This window comes from Platichthys flesus, chromosome 13, assembly GCF_949316205.1.
Source record: "Platichthys flesus chromosome 13, fPlaFle2.1, whole genome shotgun sequence".
Classification (NCBI taxonomy): domain Eukaryota; kingdom Metazoa; phylum Chordata; class Actinopteri; order Pleuronectiformes; family Pleuronectidae; genus Platichthys; species Platichthys flesus.
In genome coordinates, this window is record NC_084957.1 from 19980749 (window position 1) to 19998615 (window position 17867).

A 17867-nucleotide genomic window follows, 5' to 3' on the forward strand; every position below is an offset into this window, starting at 1 on the left:
GAAACTGTCAGCAAAGTAAATATTTCTGTAACTGTATATCTGATACAGAAAGATGACCTAAAAGACTTGCATTATTTCACTGTTGACAACAGTATCATTCTCACCTGCCTTAACTATATGTATAGTTATCTCTCCATGTTAGTGGATGGGACATAGGCAGAAGAAAAATGTCAACTACACATTTTCTCAACGATGGTTGCTTTAGGTGGTTCTTATCACACTTATCGCACTTTTCTAGTCTTGAACACAACTCAAAGTGCTTTACAGTTCTGTTTTTTTTTTAAATGTTTAAAAACAAGGCGAAACTTCCTGATTAACTAACACTCTCCAATCATTGGGTAAATGCCACCAAAGAAGGGTTTTTAAGGTGGCGCTTTAAAATTTGTAAGCTTTGCAGGAGATGGCAGCTGTTTGTATGCATGACAGATTCAGTCATTACAGAGCCACAGTCACAACAATTTTGAAATATCTATATGTTGCACTACAAGAAGAATACACAGTAGTTATTTATTTATTTGAAAAATCACAATCCTTTGTAACATTAAAACATGGAGGGGACAACTGTAGTCAAGTGGATTATGCTTCTGTACTTCTGATATTGTTTTTATTTTTTGACAGATTTTACACAGTGTGCTTTTGTAATGTCTGTGGATTAGTAAACCACATTCCTCCCACAGTCGTCTTTTAAAGAAGACCGGAACTAGTTGTTACTTGAATGTTTCTGTGACGCACCCCATCACTTTTGTGTATTGTAAGATACTGCCGCACAAACGTCTTTCTACATCCCTCGTCAGTTTTATATACCATCCGGGACATATTTTCCACTTTAGCTTAATTTGTAACATAAAGACGATACATGTTTCACTACTGGGAGAGGAAGTGATTAAGAAAGGACGCTGTTGAGTTTTCATCACCTTAATGAGTGTAGTAGGCCATCAAGTAGCCTATCACAGTACGACAGCCTGCCATCTACTTTCAAATCCGCTTTATTTTGCCTCCAGCTCCTCGCTCCCATAATGACTGAATGCTCACCTATGCAGACAACTGTGATCTTGCCAGCTTCTAATTAGCCCACCCTTCGCATTGCAGCTCCCATGAGTCCTAAATAGATCCTGACACAGCTTGTGTCGTTGTCACATGAACCTCTTCATAATCATATACTAAATTCAAGTGACAAAGTAAACAAAGATCAACTTCCCAAGTCAATACAAATAAAACTTTGATTTACCTTAGATTCACCTTAAATACATGGAGGACATTACTGAGTACTTAAGTTGTCTGTTCTCTCTTTTCTAAACCCTCTGGCTTTTCTTGTAAAATCTTGAAATTTACTGATGTGTAACGTGCAGTGTCTTAAGATTCCCATCAGATTCGCCTCAGAAGAGAAGGCACTTGGGAATTAAAATGAGAAAACGAGCCCGACAGGTGTTTGTTTTCACTCCATGTGATATCACTCATCAAGCAGGATCTGCTGAGCGAGCAGACGATGTTTGGTGTCTAATTTAGTTCTCTGTAGGCAGAAAGGAAAGGCTCTTCTAATCAATGGTGATGGCACAGAGACGATTAGAATCCATGGAATTAACTTCATGTTGCCGGAGTAATCTGCCTTTTTTTTCCTCTTTCTTTTCTCAGTCGTCTTTGATTAAAGTGCAAGCCTCTCGATATAGGCTTTGTTCCCCATATTGGGTGTTTCGCACAATTTATACAACTACCAGTGTTTGGAAAGTCAACTGAGCCAGGGTGATATTGGAAACAATGAGCTATCTTGTTTGTTTCGCAGTAGGTAAAAAGAAATCAGTGTTTATATAAATGTAGTGTTCCAGCTCCTAATAGCTTTTCAGTTCAGTGTAAATGTCAAGACAGAACTGTTGATTTAGTTTATGGCAATTAGAAACAGCAGTAATGGACGACTGTAGTGGTATGAAATGAGATCAACCCACTTCATGAACTTCAAGAGATGTGTTAATTTGCTCGTTGGCTAATAGCAGATAATCATTCATCTAATAGCAGCATAGCCTGAGATCGAGCAGAGCACTGAAGATGCACTCGCATTACCTGATTGAATCAGCTGCTTCTCTGTCAGTTCTGAGCCTCATTCATCTATTACTTGGCTACCAGCTGAGTAGTAACATCCAATCAGCTTTATAGAGACGTACAGCATGTCCATTATAATCGGACTCTCAGTATTACTCTGTGATTTGGGTACTATGGAGACACATACCAATTCTCTTGTTCTAGTTTGCAAGTAAGCTTTTCAATGTTATATTTAAAAAAAATCATTTGTTGTACCTATATTTAAAACTTGATGCTTAGAGAGGTTAATTTATCTATGTCAGTCCTGTAAGATTGTTTTCATTGTTTATATGGCCCATGACAAAAATAATAGAAAACAAAAAATCTGTCAGCTTTGCATAGACTGGTATTTGTTTGCTGATGTGTGTCAGTATGGAAGGTTTTATTTTACACAATAGAAATCCAGGAAATTACATAAAACATGTATTTTTTTAATTCAAGTTGTACATATTTAATTGCAATCGTTTTATTTTAATTATTAGTAAAGTTTATGGTTTTACTGGAAAATATTGATTCTCAGTTCTTGTTTAACTCCCTTATAATCACATCTATATCGCAATAGCTTGAATGAAAAGTCAATTTCATGGCGGCCTGTGTTTATTTCCCCAGGTGTGGCTGCTGGCCGTGCTTGAGGCGGTGAAGGTGTCTCCTCTCATAGAGAAGGTCAGCGACCACAAAGACTTCAAGAAGCTCCTCAGGACGAGAACCAACGTTCTGGTGCTCTACACAAAGACAGGTAGGTTTTGGGGAAATTATGCTATCTGTACATTCATCAAAAAATACTCCTGTTTAATATAATACATAAGGGAGGAAACAGGGACCGCAGTCCTGTCAGACAATTATAGTAATGCATCATGAAAAATGCTTACTAATCTGAGGTCATTGTGAAATGCTGAAAAGCTCAGCAGTATGTGGTGTTTTAATCGAATGACAGAAGTGGTTCAGAGACGATATGCTTGCCAGACTGTTGTAATTAGGAAAAGGATTAAAAAAGTACCCCAATCATCTATATTTGAATGAGTAATTTAATCGTCAAATCTTAATTTACAATATAACAAGTTGCTGACATCATGTACAAGTGCTTAACTAGGGGCAAATATAATCAGAAAAAGGACAAGTTGAAAGCAGATTGACTCATAGCAGCATTCACCACTACCACAACTAGTTGTGTTTGAAAATACACACACAGTTGCATCCCACCATCTAAGAAAATAAATCATTTATGACAAGAGGAGTTGATAAACATTTTAAAGACGACTGAAACCTTTCGACATAACGTGTTGCTCCACCATCCTCATTTAGAGAAACTATCGATATACAGATGTATGATGCCATTTAAAGGCCATTTCCTTCAAATTTTGCAGCTCCAGTTATTATGAATGATTAAAACACAAAATTAATTCGAATTATTTTGATTGCTCAGAAATAAGAACATTAGCTCTTTGCCCAAATCTGATATAATTAATACAAAACTTTGAACCACATTAGCTCTAAAATACATTCTGCAATAATTCTCTGTAGCCTGTGGGCTTCTTTATAGTGATGATCACAGTAGTCTGTCTCACTAATGAACTGAGAAATATTTATAATGAAATATAAAATTACATATTAGTTGTTAAATAGAAAGTAAAACACTTTATGCTTCAGAGTTAACAAATTGTGTTTTTCTTCCAGCCATTAGGGAACCCGCTACTGTACCCCAGTAGATTTTAATTCCATTTGCATCTTCTCCAAATGTACTCAGCAGGCTTGTTGAAGTATCCGCTTGATATTACAAAATTGTATTTTCCCATTTAAAATTATCCTGCTAACCTTTAATATGCAGCAACTGACTCCCAGAACCCCACAGCAATGTATTTATTTGTTTCATAATTCATGGTTCATATCAGTCAGCCTCTGGTCACTGGAGAAGGCTTCTATGTACTGAGCAGTATCTCCGATTGATCACTGGCTGATCACTGGCCATTCCTTCTTTGAAGACACCAAAGATGGAGCTCCCTCTGCCACGCTGGTTTAACATCCTCCAACCAAATATCAGATAACTTCCAGCCACATGTCGTTCATTCTCTGAGACTTGGCCCTGGCCTGGGCAAGAAAAAGAATTATCCCAATGTAAATTTCATCAGTAGAAAAGTGACAAAGGTTCAATATAGCAATATATTTCTTATGCATTGGTACCTCAGATTTGTAAGATGTTAAGATTTGAATAAGTTAAACTGACATGTTTTTGGACATATTGCCCAGCCCTACTTTGCCTTGTTTGCCTCACCCACTAACTGCCTCTGACCCTTTCAGTCATGTTCTCGTCGAGTTTCCTCGTGATATTTCCCATCAAACCTTGAAAAAGCCCCATTAGAAAATCTACCCGCTGGTACCTGCTCAACTCCTGCTTGATGCATGGTGATAAAGTGACACTTAATTGTCAAATGTTTTTTTTCTGACCCGGTGCACGGCAGGACCCTTTGGAGACATGGCACTGCCCCCAATCTAAATATAGCCAAAGCCTGGAGCATCGAAAGGGCTCTTCATGCAGTTCATAAAACACATTTGGTTTCATAGGGGGAGAATAAAAATGATTAATTGTATTACACAAGGACTATGATATTACACTGTGTTTACTTTACTCGAATGAATCTACTTTGCCTGCTCTATCTGATCAAAGCCGGTAATATTACTGTGAGTTGTTGTTGTAGCAGATATAGTTTATCACACACCACTTTCTCTTCTTTCCTAACGCAGAACGCAAACTGCATAGTTCAGCCAAATTTTCTCTCCGACAAAGTAAATAGTGCAAATCCCCAGTGGTCTCCACGTCGTCCTTGACTGAGCTCGATGTACCTCATGCTTCACAATATGGTACCAAGCAGCAGGCAGTAGATCGAGCTATAGTTTGCCATAATGTACCGTCTGTGCTTCACCCTTTAACTGGAAAGTTGGTGTGCTTCAGCAGTGGCAGGGAATTTAATCCTCCCATCTCCTGCTTAGTCACACTATTGTGAGATGTTGAAAGCTGATGTAACTTAACCCCCCTCTCTGAACCCATCAAGTGAAAGGTATTAGAAAACTCTCTTCCATCACCCCCTCTAACCCACACGTAGTGGTCTCTTTCTTCATCACTCGGCGCTTCAGTAAGACACTGAGCTCCACTGAAACTCAAATCCACATCTCTGTGTTTGACATGACAGTGTCCTCTGTGTCTCCAGGCTGTGGGCTGTCCTGAGCTATTGAAGAGTTCCGGTAACAAGTATGATCACGGTTTATTCTCTGTGTCCGCAGCTACATCAGGAGACTCCCAGCTGAAACTGCTGTCAGATGTTGCCCAGACTGTAAAAGGCCAAGGGACCATTGCCTGGGTCAACTGTGGGTAAGTAAAGAGATCATTTTTAATAAAATAAAAAATAAAACTCTTCTCGCTCCATCATACCCATTGACTCCCGGCCTTTTTCAAGATTGCAGACTCTCTTGTCCAAGGAATTTTCTGACAGTCGTTATAAAGACAGAGCAATTTGCTCCTCCCAAAGAATGTCTCTGCTGCCATCCATCTCCAAAACTGATGTCTTTTCCAGCAGGCTGTGAAAATGGCCTTGTTCCACTGTTTCTATTGTACAGGGACAACTTGACAGCTCATTATTGGAGCCATTGACGCTTTGGGACTAATGTGTTACACATTTAAATACATTTTTTGTTTTATTCTAAAATGGTTAATAACAATATAATAATATGTTTCAATTTTTGTAGGTATATTTGTTTTAAATTTGGTTGTTTTCCTTCCATAAGTAAGTATCATTGGGTTATAAAGCCCAAATAACTAGTGAATGAATCTAGCAGTCAGTGCCAGGGCTGTGCCAGTTCATTTAGGGTTTTGGCAAACCGAGAACTTTGAGAAACATAAATGGGTTTTTTAACCAAAAACTTTCTTCATTTAACATCAGATTTTTCGTCACAAGAATTCATAAAGTGTTTCAAAAAAGATCTCACCAGCCACTGATGCTATCATTTATTGACCTGATGAAAGAAAGAGTTGTATCTTTTTCAAGCCAAAATGTCAATCTCGAGTTACAGCGTCTAAACTAGGACATTTGTTTGGTTTTGTTGTTTAATGTGAAAATAGATAAAACAAGACGCTCGAAGATGTCCCCTTGAACTTGAACTATTGCTCAGTGTTTTAGGGTTTCAATCTGTTGCTCAGACGAAACGGCCAGTTTGAAAATGTTATGTCTTCAAAATCATGTACTCCATGTCCTCTTTTCCATATAATACATCTGTCATGTGTCACTGTGGAGCAGATCTATCTTCAGCCCACACTGAAAATGTGCTTACATTAAGCAAACATTAGATGCCAAGCACTGTTCTCTAAGCTCAGCTTCATTTGCTCCCTGTGATCGGATTTTAGCATGTTGTTATTCCTGCCCTTCCTGGTGTTTAGTTTCACTTACTTTATTTAATTTTTCTCTCATACCGGTCAACCCTTCAACTGCATAACTGTAGTCCCTACCAGAGAGGAAAGAATATATCATAAAACAGGAAACTGTTAGGAAGGCAGTAACTCCCCTCTGACACCAAGAGCTTGTTGCAGCATTCACAATCTTTCTCAAGCTTATCCGAGAGAGACGACTGTCAGGGACAGAAAAAAAAAAGGAACTACACTCAGAACTTGTCAGAATTGTTAGTGTCCACATTGGTCTTCAAAGATATGTCTCCTTTTCTACTGTTTATTATTTGACTTTGTGGCAGTTTTTTGTCTGGGAGAATATGCTATAACTTCCATCTTCCTTCCTCAACAACCTCAGCATTCTGGAGAGCGTGTGCTACTGTTAACCAGAGATTTATCACAGGCCAGATTCCTACCAGGGGAGCTAGAGCGATACGGGTTCATCACCGCAGGACACATCGGTCCAGTGCCAGGCTCTATAGTGCATTGTGCTGGTTGGCATATTCCTCCACCATCGCAAATAATCAGTTCCAAATGGAAGACCAAGTTGAGAGCTCATGGTGGACAGAGGGAGAGAAAGTGGAGTGCACATCACAGCGTGAGAATGGTCTGCCCTGCCAAGGAAGAGGGTACACCGAGGCCAGAATGACACACTTTGAACAGATGACAGAGACCTCAGTGTTGGCCGACTGGGATCCACCAGAGGGATGGATGATCTCATACAGGAAAGGGCTGTGCTGCCTTGCTTACATTCCCCTGACAATTTAAAACAGACATAGACCATGCTAAGTAACATAGTCTGGTCTGGTTTAGTGGGAATTGGAGAGCGCAAACAATCACAGCACATATGAAGATTTGTGTTTTGAAGTGAAATATTTTAATGATATTCAGGAGTTCATCCTCTATGCATTTGTGTTTCGCCTGCCTGCGTTTCTTTCCCAGTCAGACTTATTTTACACTGTTTTCAGTTCTGATCTCTACAATGACGAAAGCCATATAAAACTAAGACCAGAGAGCTGATAAAATAATAATTTAACTCAACCAGATCATGATCAACAAGTCATGATGAATAGAACAAGAGACAGTTCATTCAGTAAATCGAGCAGCATCTGACTTTAATTGCTGACAATGCTATATAAACCCAAGGCATACAAGATTATACTGTAAATGAACAACCTTTACTACAACAGTACTAACTGAAGTTGTAAAGTCCTGTGACCTCAAAGAGAAATTCTGCAAGTTTCTCATTCTGACAAACAAGTATTGTCTCATAACAACTTGTAATTACAAAATGTTTCCTTGGCATCTACTCTACTGTTGCTTTTTCTCTCCTCACCTCATCTGTTCTCAGCACCTTGTAGTTTCTTATCAGCGTCCTCGTCCTGCTCCTCCACCACTCATACAGCACCATCGTACTACACCAGCCACGCTTACTCAAACATTGACTGACTCATCAACTGATGTTGCCCCACAGACGAGTTCTCAGCAGTTGTGTTCCGATAGACAGGCCTTTTATGGTTTTTTATTGGTCTCTTCACAATCTCAGAACTCCAGAAACATAATGGGTTGCAGTCTTTTCATCTGAGTCGGAAATACTCTGCACGTATGATCAAATGACCAAGAGGGTGAACTATTCGCCCGTACCCTAGCATGTGGCCCATTTATTCATTCAAAACATTTCATTTAACATTACCTGGTGATATTTGATCTCAGCACTGCACATTTCAGGTCAGTTATTAACATTATACTAGAACATTGTGTCCACTGAAAATGCATTGTAGTTCAATATATCTTGTCAGAGACATTTGAACATGAACATGTCTTTGTTTCACAAGCAGAGTGCCAAAACGTTGGCAGCTGTCTGTGAAGTAGTTTCATATAAATTAAATCTGGAGAGCACATTCTTCCACCGAGACTATCACATAAAAGCTCTGATCCAGTTTAGTCAAGTGTCAACTTTTGGTTATTTTAACTTTTGATGAATCAATCTTTTTATAAAGAATCATATCCTGACAGATTTTCCCAATCATAGACGTTGTCTTTGAGATTGGTTGCTTTTAAAATACCAGCAGATCTTTCATTAACTATCACAAACACAGAAAGGCAGCAAAAACTCACATTTGAGAAACTGGAACCAGAAAATGTTTGGTATATTTCATGGTTAATTACTTTAAAGAGAAGTCAAAAGTGTAAGCTATTTTTTATCAAGTGACCCATGAATTTCAAGTAGGTGGTTAACATTTGAAGGAAAATGTGCAAAAGAAGGAAGGATGGGAGTTTCTCACGATATCGTTTGCTCCATATTGTGTATTTGGTTTTTGCTTTTCTTCAGGCTCTGGGTTCTCAGGCAAAGTAAGTTAACTTGACGTCTAACGACTATGGATAGAATAACAAGGATCCTTTATCGAATGTTTACCAAGTTTCCCTTGACATGATAGTTTTGAGATCCTCTGTATGTGTGTGCACTGTGTTACTAGTGGCCATGTTTCAGGGATTGGGAGCAGCAGCCTGGTTTTGAATTGGATGACTGCACATCATGTCCCAATAAGTGTCGAGGTCACATCTGCTCCTGGTGTGCCCTGACCGGTGCCATCTGCCTTCATGAGTCAGCAGTTTATGGCATTAAGCACACAGCCATCGCTTAAAATATTGTCCGTCTATACGTGTACTCAAAGATGTACCTGCCCTCACATAATGCAAAATACACTGGACTGGACATATATTCTTTTCTCTGTTGGGCCATAATTGAATTCCACCTCTTTGAATTTGCTAGTGTAAGGCTCTCTCCATAATCTTACTCAAATAAATACATATTACTGTGCTTCTGTACAACAGAAGAGGAACAGTGCTTCATGCTGCTGATAGGGCCTCATTGTATCGAGTGTGAAATATGTGTAGGTGGCTGGATGCATATTTATTTCCTTTCCAACTACAGCCCTCTTTCAATTACAGAAATGAGCCCCTATCCAACAGAGGGCTTTGTGTACTGACATCCTGTCGGTTTAGGTTGTAATCAACATTGTATTCCCATTGCATATGTTTGTGTTTGTGTATGCATACCGGAGCAACTAATAAATGGAGCCGGGAGCCCTGTTTTTATTTATACAACACGGTACACGTGATTAGACTGATCTGAGGGGATGGTAATGCACTTTGTCTTCATGCAGCATACATTTCCTTTCTAAATTCATTGTGACCAAATAAACCCTGTTGGCAAAGCATGTTTTTAAACATGATTAAGTACATAATACAAGCACTGAATATATGAATAGAAGCTGCAATACAAGGAATTTAATAATTAGTTATTGAACAGAGAGGAAATTATATAATTATGTTTATTATGTAACGATGACAACATTTTTCCCAGACAGAACATTGCTTTAGGCAGATATCTACACCATCAACGAGGAGCGTAAATGTAAATAAGGCAGGACTTTGGGAAAAGGACAAAATAGACTAAATGTTTTAATTATCCATTATTACTTAATAATTAAGTAATAATGGATAATTAAGTATGTATTTGGTTAAGATTTGTACTAGATTTTAACAGTTCCTTTAGTAATCTTTTTTGTATCCCTGTTTTTAATCTTTTTTAGAGATTCAGAGGGTCGTAAGCTCTGTAAGAAAGTGAAGGTGGACCCAAGCTCCAAACGTGCCGGAGCGGAACTGCTACATTACAAGTGAGTAGCCAGAAACTCAGCTGGCTGTCAGACACATGTCCACACACTCCACTGCTTTTTGGAAAGTAATACAGTGTTAACAGCCATGCTTCTCACTGTCATTTACTCCTGCTGTTGTGAGCACTGTCTGTTTTGTCTTGCAGAGACGGGACATTTCACATTGAGTACAACAGGCCTGCTACCTTCAAGGTCAGAGCTCAACTTATCCCTGCAGTCTCTCTGCATGCATCTTCAGCTCACTTGCACCACAGTGGTTCTTTTTGTTTTGGGATTGTCTTCACAGAGTCTGATACAGCATTCTGGCTGCTTAATCTTTAGGTTCTCTCCTTCTCCACCGACATGGAACAGATTCAGTGCGAGTTTGTGAACGTAGTTTGTAACTGTTCAGGAAAATTTGACCAAAAGTAAATGGGTTTCAAATCTGAAAAGTTGATTCGCAGCTGTAAACCAAAGACATAGCCCAAAGACTTTGATGTAGTATAAAAAGGACAGATAAAGACTTGTATGCTGAGATAAATCACTCAAAAAACATGTTATTATAAAGTTATTCTTGCTTAAAATAGCTACAGAATTGTAGTCTTGTGATTTAAACATTCCTAAATCGATTTGTTACTTAAATTGAAAACAGATTGATAACATGTGTAGTATGACTTTTTTCTTTTGGAATTTACTAAGGACATTTGACACCTGTTGCTTTTTTCATTTTTCTACTGTGTTCAATCCTATTTATTTTCTGACAGTTAGAAAGGCCTCTAAAATAATCACACACCCAAAGTCTCAGTTCAAACCATTTCAGAGTAATCTCAACAATAATAGTGCTGCCATAATGAATTATCTCCAGCCTCTGCAGACATATGGTTCAATATATTTACAAGGCGCGTTACCGAGCCCATTAACAGACACTTGCAGGTCCTGAAATAGCTCTCACACATCATGGGTGAGCAAAAACGTTGGTAAAGATGAGCTTCCATCCGGGCACTGAGTGACTTTTTCAACAAACGTGTAAATCATCAGCTGCCATCATAATTTTTCCCAGAATAATTAACGTAAGAGTTGCCTTTGATAAGAATCTCTGTTGTTTTTCTTTCATTTTTTCAGTCCATGGTTTCGTTCCTGAAGGACCCATCAGGGCCCCCACTGTGGGAGGACAACCCTGAGGCTAAAGATATCGTCCACATAGAGACGGAGAAAGTAAGTACAGACCAAAGACCTATGGGGCTTTAGAAAAAATTTGAAAAAACGTCCCCTTCACGACTTATTTATCAGGCACAATATTGAAAAACTTGCAATTTTAACTTGTCTTACGCTTTATCAGATAATCCTGTCTTACTGTAGAGTTGGAGGCTCCTGACCGACGTTTGGATGGTCGGATGAATTTCTTACAAGTCTATTCCGCAAACTTTTTTTTCTCAATTTTCTGCGGGAAATGGCAAAACACAATGAAAATGAAAAACTAAAATGGGGAGAGAAAGGGGTTCTTGCAGTACAGTAATCAGAATGTAGCTAGCGATCAGTATGCAAGCTAGTCCATTTGCCAGCACCTCCTTTTTTGTGTGTTTTTTTGAGAGCAGCACGTTTCTCCCTTGTTATCACTGTTAGCAAACAATCTTCACCTTCGGCTTCTTCTTTGACAATAAAGACAGGTCCAGAGGAGCTAATACTGACATACAGTGTGTAGCAGTCCAATCGTGGCCAGATGATTAGTTCTATGTGCCCAGGTATCGCAACAAACAACATTTCTAAAGTCGTACAGTTTACGCCCAGCTTTACTATCTCTGTAATTAGAAGACGACACATCGAGATAACAGTTAATGCGATGCAGGATCCACCTCTCCTCATCTGTCCTGTTGAGGGTTGAATCAGCGAGGCTGACACAGCAACCTGTCCACACCGGAAACACAAAACCCTGCAAAAAAAAGCAACGTATCCGGGCTTTATCATCAAAGGGCCACACAGAGTATAGTTAATGAAGTCTGTCCTTACACCCAAAGTATATCTTAAGACAGCTCTCATGCAGCAGGGTCGCAGGGCTGTAGGTGAACACATTCACCTACAGCCTGTCAAGCTAAGGCACTCATAAATGATAGATGTACTGCATTTCGAAGGCCCTTTAGTTTAATGAGCAGCTCTCCTCACTGTTTTCACCTGCCCATCCACTCGTGCCTGGAGGCTTGTTGAACGTGTCAACAAACGATTCTGCTGAATGTGGGATTTTTAGGAAGTAGCTGAGCTCATAAAGGGGATGGTGAGGAGTATAATCTGGGATGGGGGCCGGTCTACCAGCTGTCATGAGAATTTCTTTCCATCTACTAAAGTCTACTTAACAGTTGAGAAACTATTGAAGCAAAGAGCAAGGGGTGCTGCTGACCCTGATGTATTCTTTCTCCCGTGACAGCAATTTGTAGTTACTTCCGTATGTTCTGTGTGTGTGCAGCAGTGTTCTGATTCTGAAAGACGGTGGCCTCTAACCTCTCAAAGGTGTTTGAAATCAAGCCCATTACACTTTACTCTTCAAATGAGGGCCTCATTTTAATTAATTATCTGTTGCCACGTGTCGTAAGCCTCCCAACTCCCTCTCTTCTCTTGCTGTGGTTCTGATGTATCCGGACATGGCTCGAGTCCATGTAGCGATGGAATCAGTGGTAGGGGTTTGGTATCCATCTCAATAAACCTCAAAAACCTTTCACGATAATATTCAATTCAAATTAGGGGCCTGGATCCAGGTGATGGGCTACATGGGTTGTGTCTGTGGTCTGTTTTTATCATCTGTTTATGCATTTGTTTGTATTTTTCATTTTTCTTTTCATTAAAAAAACAAATATGGAGGTGCCCTGAGTTATTTTAAAGCTTTGTATAAAACTAAGACACTACCCTGCAGCGAGCTCTTTGTAGTCTGGGCTTTAGTCAAGAGTAGCAATGTTTCTTTCCTTCATTTAATGAAGTGCAAATGTATTTTGTTCATAAATAGTAAAATATCTCTTTCATGTTCTTCCTCATTCTCTCTTTCTCTTTTTAAGGACTTCAGGAAGCTGCTGAAGAAGGAGGAGAGGCCGATCCTCATGATGTTCTACGCTCCCTGTGAGTCTCTTTATTATCACAGCAGCTCATAGACTGATTTGAGTGTTATGATGAGTAGACAGTGCATTTGGGGAAATTGACAGCAGATATTATGTTGAAAAAAACAACACTTAAAGAACGAGGCTTAATTTTCTTGTCTCTCATTCTTGCTAAGTAGTAAAAACATTACATGAGCTCTTCTGTATGGTTTTCTCGGTACAGATGATTGACCAAAAACATTTTCTATAGCGGAAGATGGGAAATCCTTTAAAAGTCGTATTGACGCAAGTTTTTGTTACCACTTGGCTCTTTTGTGATAACATCTGTTAGCACTGTCTTGTATTTTTTGATTGCAGGGTGTGGCGTATGTAAGAGAATGCAGCCCATCTTCCAGCAAGCAGCCACAGAAACAAAAGGAAAATATGTAAGTCTAATGAATCTTCCTCTTTGAACCATGGTCATTGTTCACATAACTTCTTTATTTTACGTAGACGTGAAGCAGATTAGATGAGATGGTCAGCATTTAATGCCTGGATGGTTATTTGTCAACCTGAAATAGTCTGAGGGCCTGATCCTAAATGAAAGCTTTCCTTGCTTGTCTCACAAGTCAAACACCTCAGCAACTTGTGCGCCATATGTTTTGGTTCAGAAGGATAATAATAACTCGGGTGGACTTTTGAGGCAATGCAGTGGCCCTGATCCTCTTTCTGCTGGACCAGATATTTATACTTAATCTGTGTTTTGGTTTGCATCGACATACCAGAGCTTCTGCAGTAGTTCTTTCAAAAGTCCACCAATCTTCCCCAGCAATCTGGCTTTAATGAATTTGGTGGTTTATAGTATTGAAGCGATCTATAATCAGTGTCCATATTAAATGAGTTTGGTTTTCACCGGGCACCTGCAGCCACATTTAAGGGCTTCCAGCTGCAGTTTACAACCCATATATAGATTAAATGTCAGTTTAGTCTGCCCGGACTTTGTGTCTACTCCCGAACTTTTCTTGTTTTCGTCACATTTTCTTCCGCTGCCTGGTCCCATGGGTTCGTAACGGCCTGTGTTGTTAGTTTGCGGACAGACAGTATTACAATAGCAAGCAAACCTGATGGGGCTGGTGTGTGAGATCATGCTCAGTTCCCAGCTGTTGAAATAGATTTTAACAGCACTACACAAAAGCATCCAAAGGCCTCTGATCATCTCGTGAAACAAATCTTTTGTGCTCATAAACACTCAATCACCAGAAGACGTCTGCATTTTTGTTTTGACCATTAGACAATGGTTATGATTGCTGGAATACAAGGTGTGTGTGTGAGTGTGTGCGTTTTTGGGCGTATGACTGTTACTTCAGAGATTAACAGTGCAGCTGAGCCGTGAAAGGTTGGAATACTGAGTCAGCCAAGCTGTAAACTTGTGAGCACATTTCTCGCCTCACTTTTATGGATTGAAGACGGTGTAGAGATGTCTTGAAGGTTTTGTGTCTTGCCAGGATGAAACCGTTCTCACCACTTAATATTGGGGATGGCTTTGATTCTATCATTTGTGTTTGAATTTGTTGTGGTTTATTCTGTATTATCTTTATCTTGGACACATATTACATAACAGAGATATTGTTGAAGTACCCTGTCAATTTTAAATAGGTGGAGAAGGCACAGAGAGCTTGTTATGAATCATGGAGATGCCATGAGATATTTTTGTCATGAACAGGGAGATGTACAATATTATTTTAGAGGAAAGCTGCAAAGTTGTAGTTGTTAGATCACAGCATTGTCAACGTAGAAGAACATCTCCATGTAGTCATCATTTACTCCCCCGCAAGCTGTGGTGCAGGTATTGGATTTTTCATTGTTAAGTCTGTCAGCGCCTCTAGCTGTAACTGTATCTGAGGCCGACTCTTACTCAGGATGTAATTTTAGGACTGAATCATCGCATCTCAATAAAACTTCCCATCATTTTTTCACATCACTGGATAGTGAATGCCCTAATGCAAAAGAGTTCCTTCTCTTTAAAGAAAATCTTGTTTCGACCGGTAAAACACTTGATATTTCTTGCTGCCTATCTCTCTATGGTCAGTCATAGTGAAATACAACTCAACTACCCATGATTATAAGTTGCAGTTGCCCATTAACATGTACAGTACATGACAAAATATATCCAGATCTTATGGCTGGATTGTTGTCATGCTAAACTTAACTTAATCTTCCAAAAAAATACACGCCATACTATCAAAGTAGAAATGTTTAACATTAGCATCCTGCACCGTATTTACAGTGTAATTTGACACATGCTTATAATGTTTTGTCAGGTTACGTCAATATGTTAACAAACTAACATCTCATGCCTCACTAAGTCAACGTAAATGCACCATTAGCAAGTTAGCATGCTTATATTCTGAGGTGGCGTCCAAGTTTACACACTGATGTTATCTACGCACATGTTTTCAAAGTTACATCAGAATGTGAACCTTAATTGATTGGCTCACAAGCAAGTTAACCATGTCTTTTAATCCATCCAAACGTGTCATGCCTGTTAGTGTAGCCATAGACATGAAGTCCTGAGGCTAATCCAAGGCATTTGGTGATAAAATAACCAAAATACATTCAAATGCAAAGTTTACACTATTTATGTTGTGTCATGTCTGAAATCAGGTCTCCGCTCATTTCAATATGGCTGAAGTGAATTTCTCGTTTTCTGTGTATAACTTGTAAGACATGTTGATCACAAAGTATTGTAATAGAGAACACTCACCAACATTCATTTACTCTCTCTTTTCACAGTTTGGTCTCTTTTCAGACTTTGAATAATCAATCTTTTTATACTAGAGCCCATCGATGAAGACAATTCTGTTTGATGTTGAATGTCCTTTCCCTTTGTTGTCTGTCCTCCATTTTTTTCTTTACCTCCCTGACAACCCATTCTCCTTTTCCCCTTTGTTTTGTTTTTGAAGATACTGGCGGGGATGAATGTGCACCCGGCTGAGTTTGATGGCCTCAAGCAAGAGTACAACGTCAAAGGCTACCCGACCTTCTGCTACTTTGAGTGAGTCGAGTCCTCTCATCCGTCTCACTTTAGGCTCATTCCTCTCTTCCAAGGCTCGAACATGAGAGTGGCTAACTTCAAACAGGAACTGCAGTCCATGCCCCTTGAACACCAGCTGACATGATGGCAGCTGACTTGAAGCTTGTAAAGATGACCGGCAAGGTTCAGAACTCGCTTCTAACAGGTGGAAAGAAGAAAGTTTCTGATGAGCTTTGAGATCCTCTGGCACTCCCTTTGAAAAAGTAAACTCACAAGAGAGAGGCAAGGATTCTTGTAGCAGCTCAGTGCCATCATCAGAGGAGATAAACACACAGCTGGTGCTGTATAGTTGGCTTTAAGTAGAGCTGAGACAATTTCTTGACATAAAGACCTACAGATAATTGATTGTTCAAGGAATTCACTTTTTGAAAAAGGCTGGTTCCAGCCTCTGTTTTAATTAATTGCATTTTTCTTTATCTTTAATTTAAAGATAAAATAATAATACTGAATATCTTACGCCTTTGTGGTGTTATTTAGACATAATGAGCATTTTGGACTGGCCATTGCAGTGCTTTGTCTGAGACAACACTTTAAATTGTTACCAAAGTTTAACTTCAGACCCTGTTATTTTCACCAGAGCCCTCTACCTTAGGAACCAGCTGTGCCTTTACAGCTAGCCCATTGAAACAATTGGAGAGGATGCATTTTGTGCATACAGAGCTCTTGTCTGCTTAACAACTCAAAACGAGTCAGCAGTTTTAATTATTGATGCGTCCGACTAAGTAAAAGCCTTAATGTACAGCACCAAAGTTTTCTCCATCCTCAAGAATCCCTTATGGTTACATGCGACATTGATGTGGTACTTGGCACCTGCATTTCTATTTGAGCATTTGGAGGAGATTTCTGCTGTAAGTAATCTGATTGCTTCAGTTTGCTGTTAAGTTTAAATATGCATACAGATTGCATGCACACTTAGCTTGTAGCCATATACACAGTAGAGGCTCGGAGTGTGACTGATGGTGTTTGTTAAAGCAGACCCCCCTCAGCAACAGCATCCCTGCACTGTGCTCATATTCAGTGTTGTTAATTGTGCACTGTGTAGCTGGTTATCTCTGTTGTCTGCTTCTTATTCCTCCTGAACCGGCTTTATCAACCCCATTTTCACAATAAACACTCTCTCATGCCAGTCTGGCATGAGAGAGACTGATTAAGTGCCTCTGTGGTTAGTCGGTGTGTGTGCGCAGTTCCTCTCTTTTGTTTGTTTGTTTGTTTGTTTGTTTGTTTGTTTGTGTGTGTGTGTGTGTGTGTGTGTGTGTGTGTGTGTGTGTGTGTGTGTGTGTGTGTGTGTGTGTGTGTGTGTGTGTGTGTGTGTGTGTGTGTGTGTGTGTGTGTGTGTGTGTGTGTGTGTGTGTGTGTGTGTGTGTGTGTGTGTGTCTGTATTCCGTGCACTGCGGTCGTGTGTAGCTGAGCCAGTCTGTTAGCTGGGAGCACATTAATGTCAGTGCAGGGCAAGCTAACGAGTATCCGAGCCCATTGGCTTCAGTAATGAGCCCCTCACTGATAAACGGCAGCTAATCACTGAAGGGTAAATCAGCATCAACGCCGCCGGACTT

General features: G+C 39.6%; 1 protein-coding gene across 1 annotated transcript in view; it reads left to right on the top strand.

The window, feature by feature from the left end:
• The window catches only part of pdia5 (protein disulfide isomerase family A, member 5), a 48476-nt gene that overhangs the window by 5957 nt on the left and 24652 nt on the right, over positions 1-17867 (top strand). Inside the window, exons 2-9 of the mRNA XM_062402037.1 lie at positions 2683-2809; positions 5350-5437; positions 10102-10185; positions 10329-10374; positions 11284-11376; positions 13203-13263; positions 13599-13666; positions 16184-16275. Coding sequence (XP_062258021.1) covers positions 2683-2809; positions 5350-5437; positions 10102-10185; positions 10329-10374; positions 11284-11376; positions 13203-13263; positions 13599-13666; positions 16184-16275 — 659 coding nt within the window. The remainder of the gene's footprint in view (positions 1-2682; positions 2810-5349; positions 5438-10101; positions 10186-10328; positions 10375-11283; positions 11377-13202; positions 13264-13598; positions 13667-16183; positions 16276-17867) is intronic.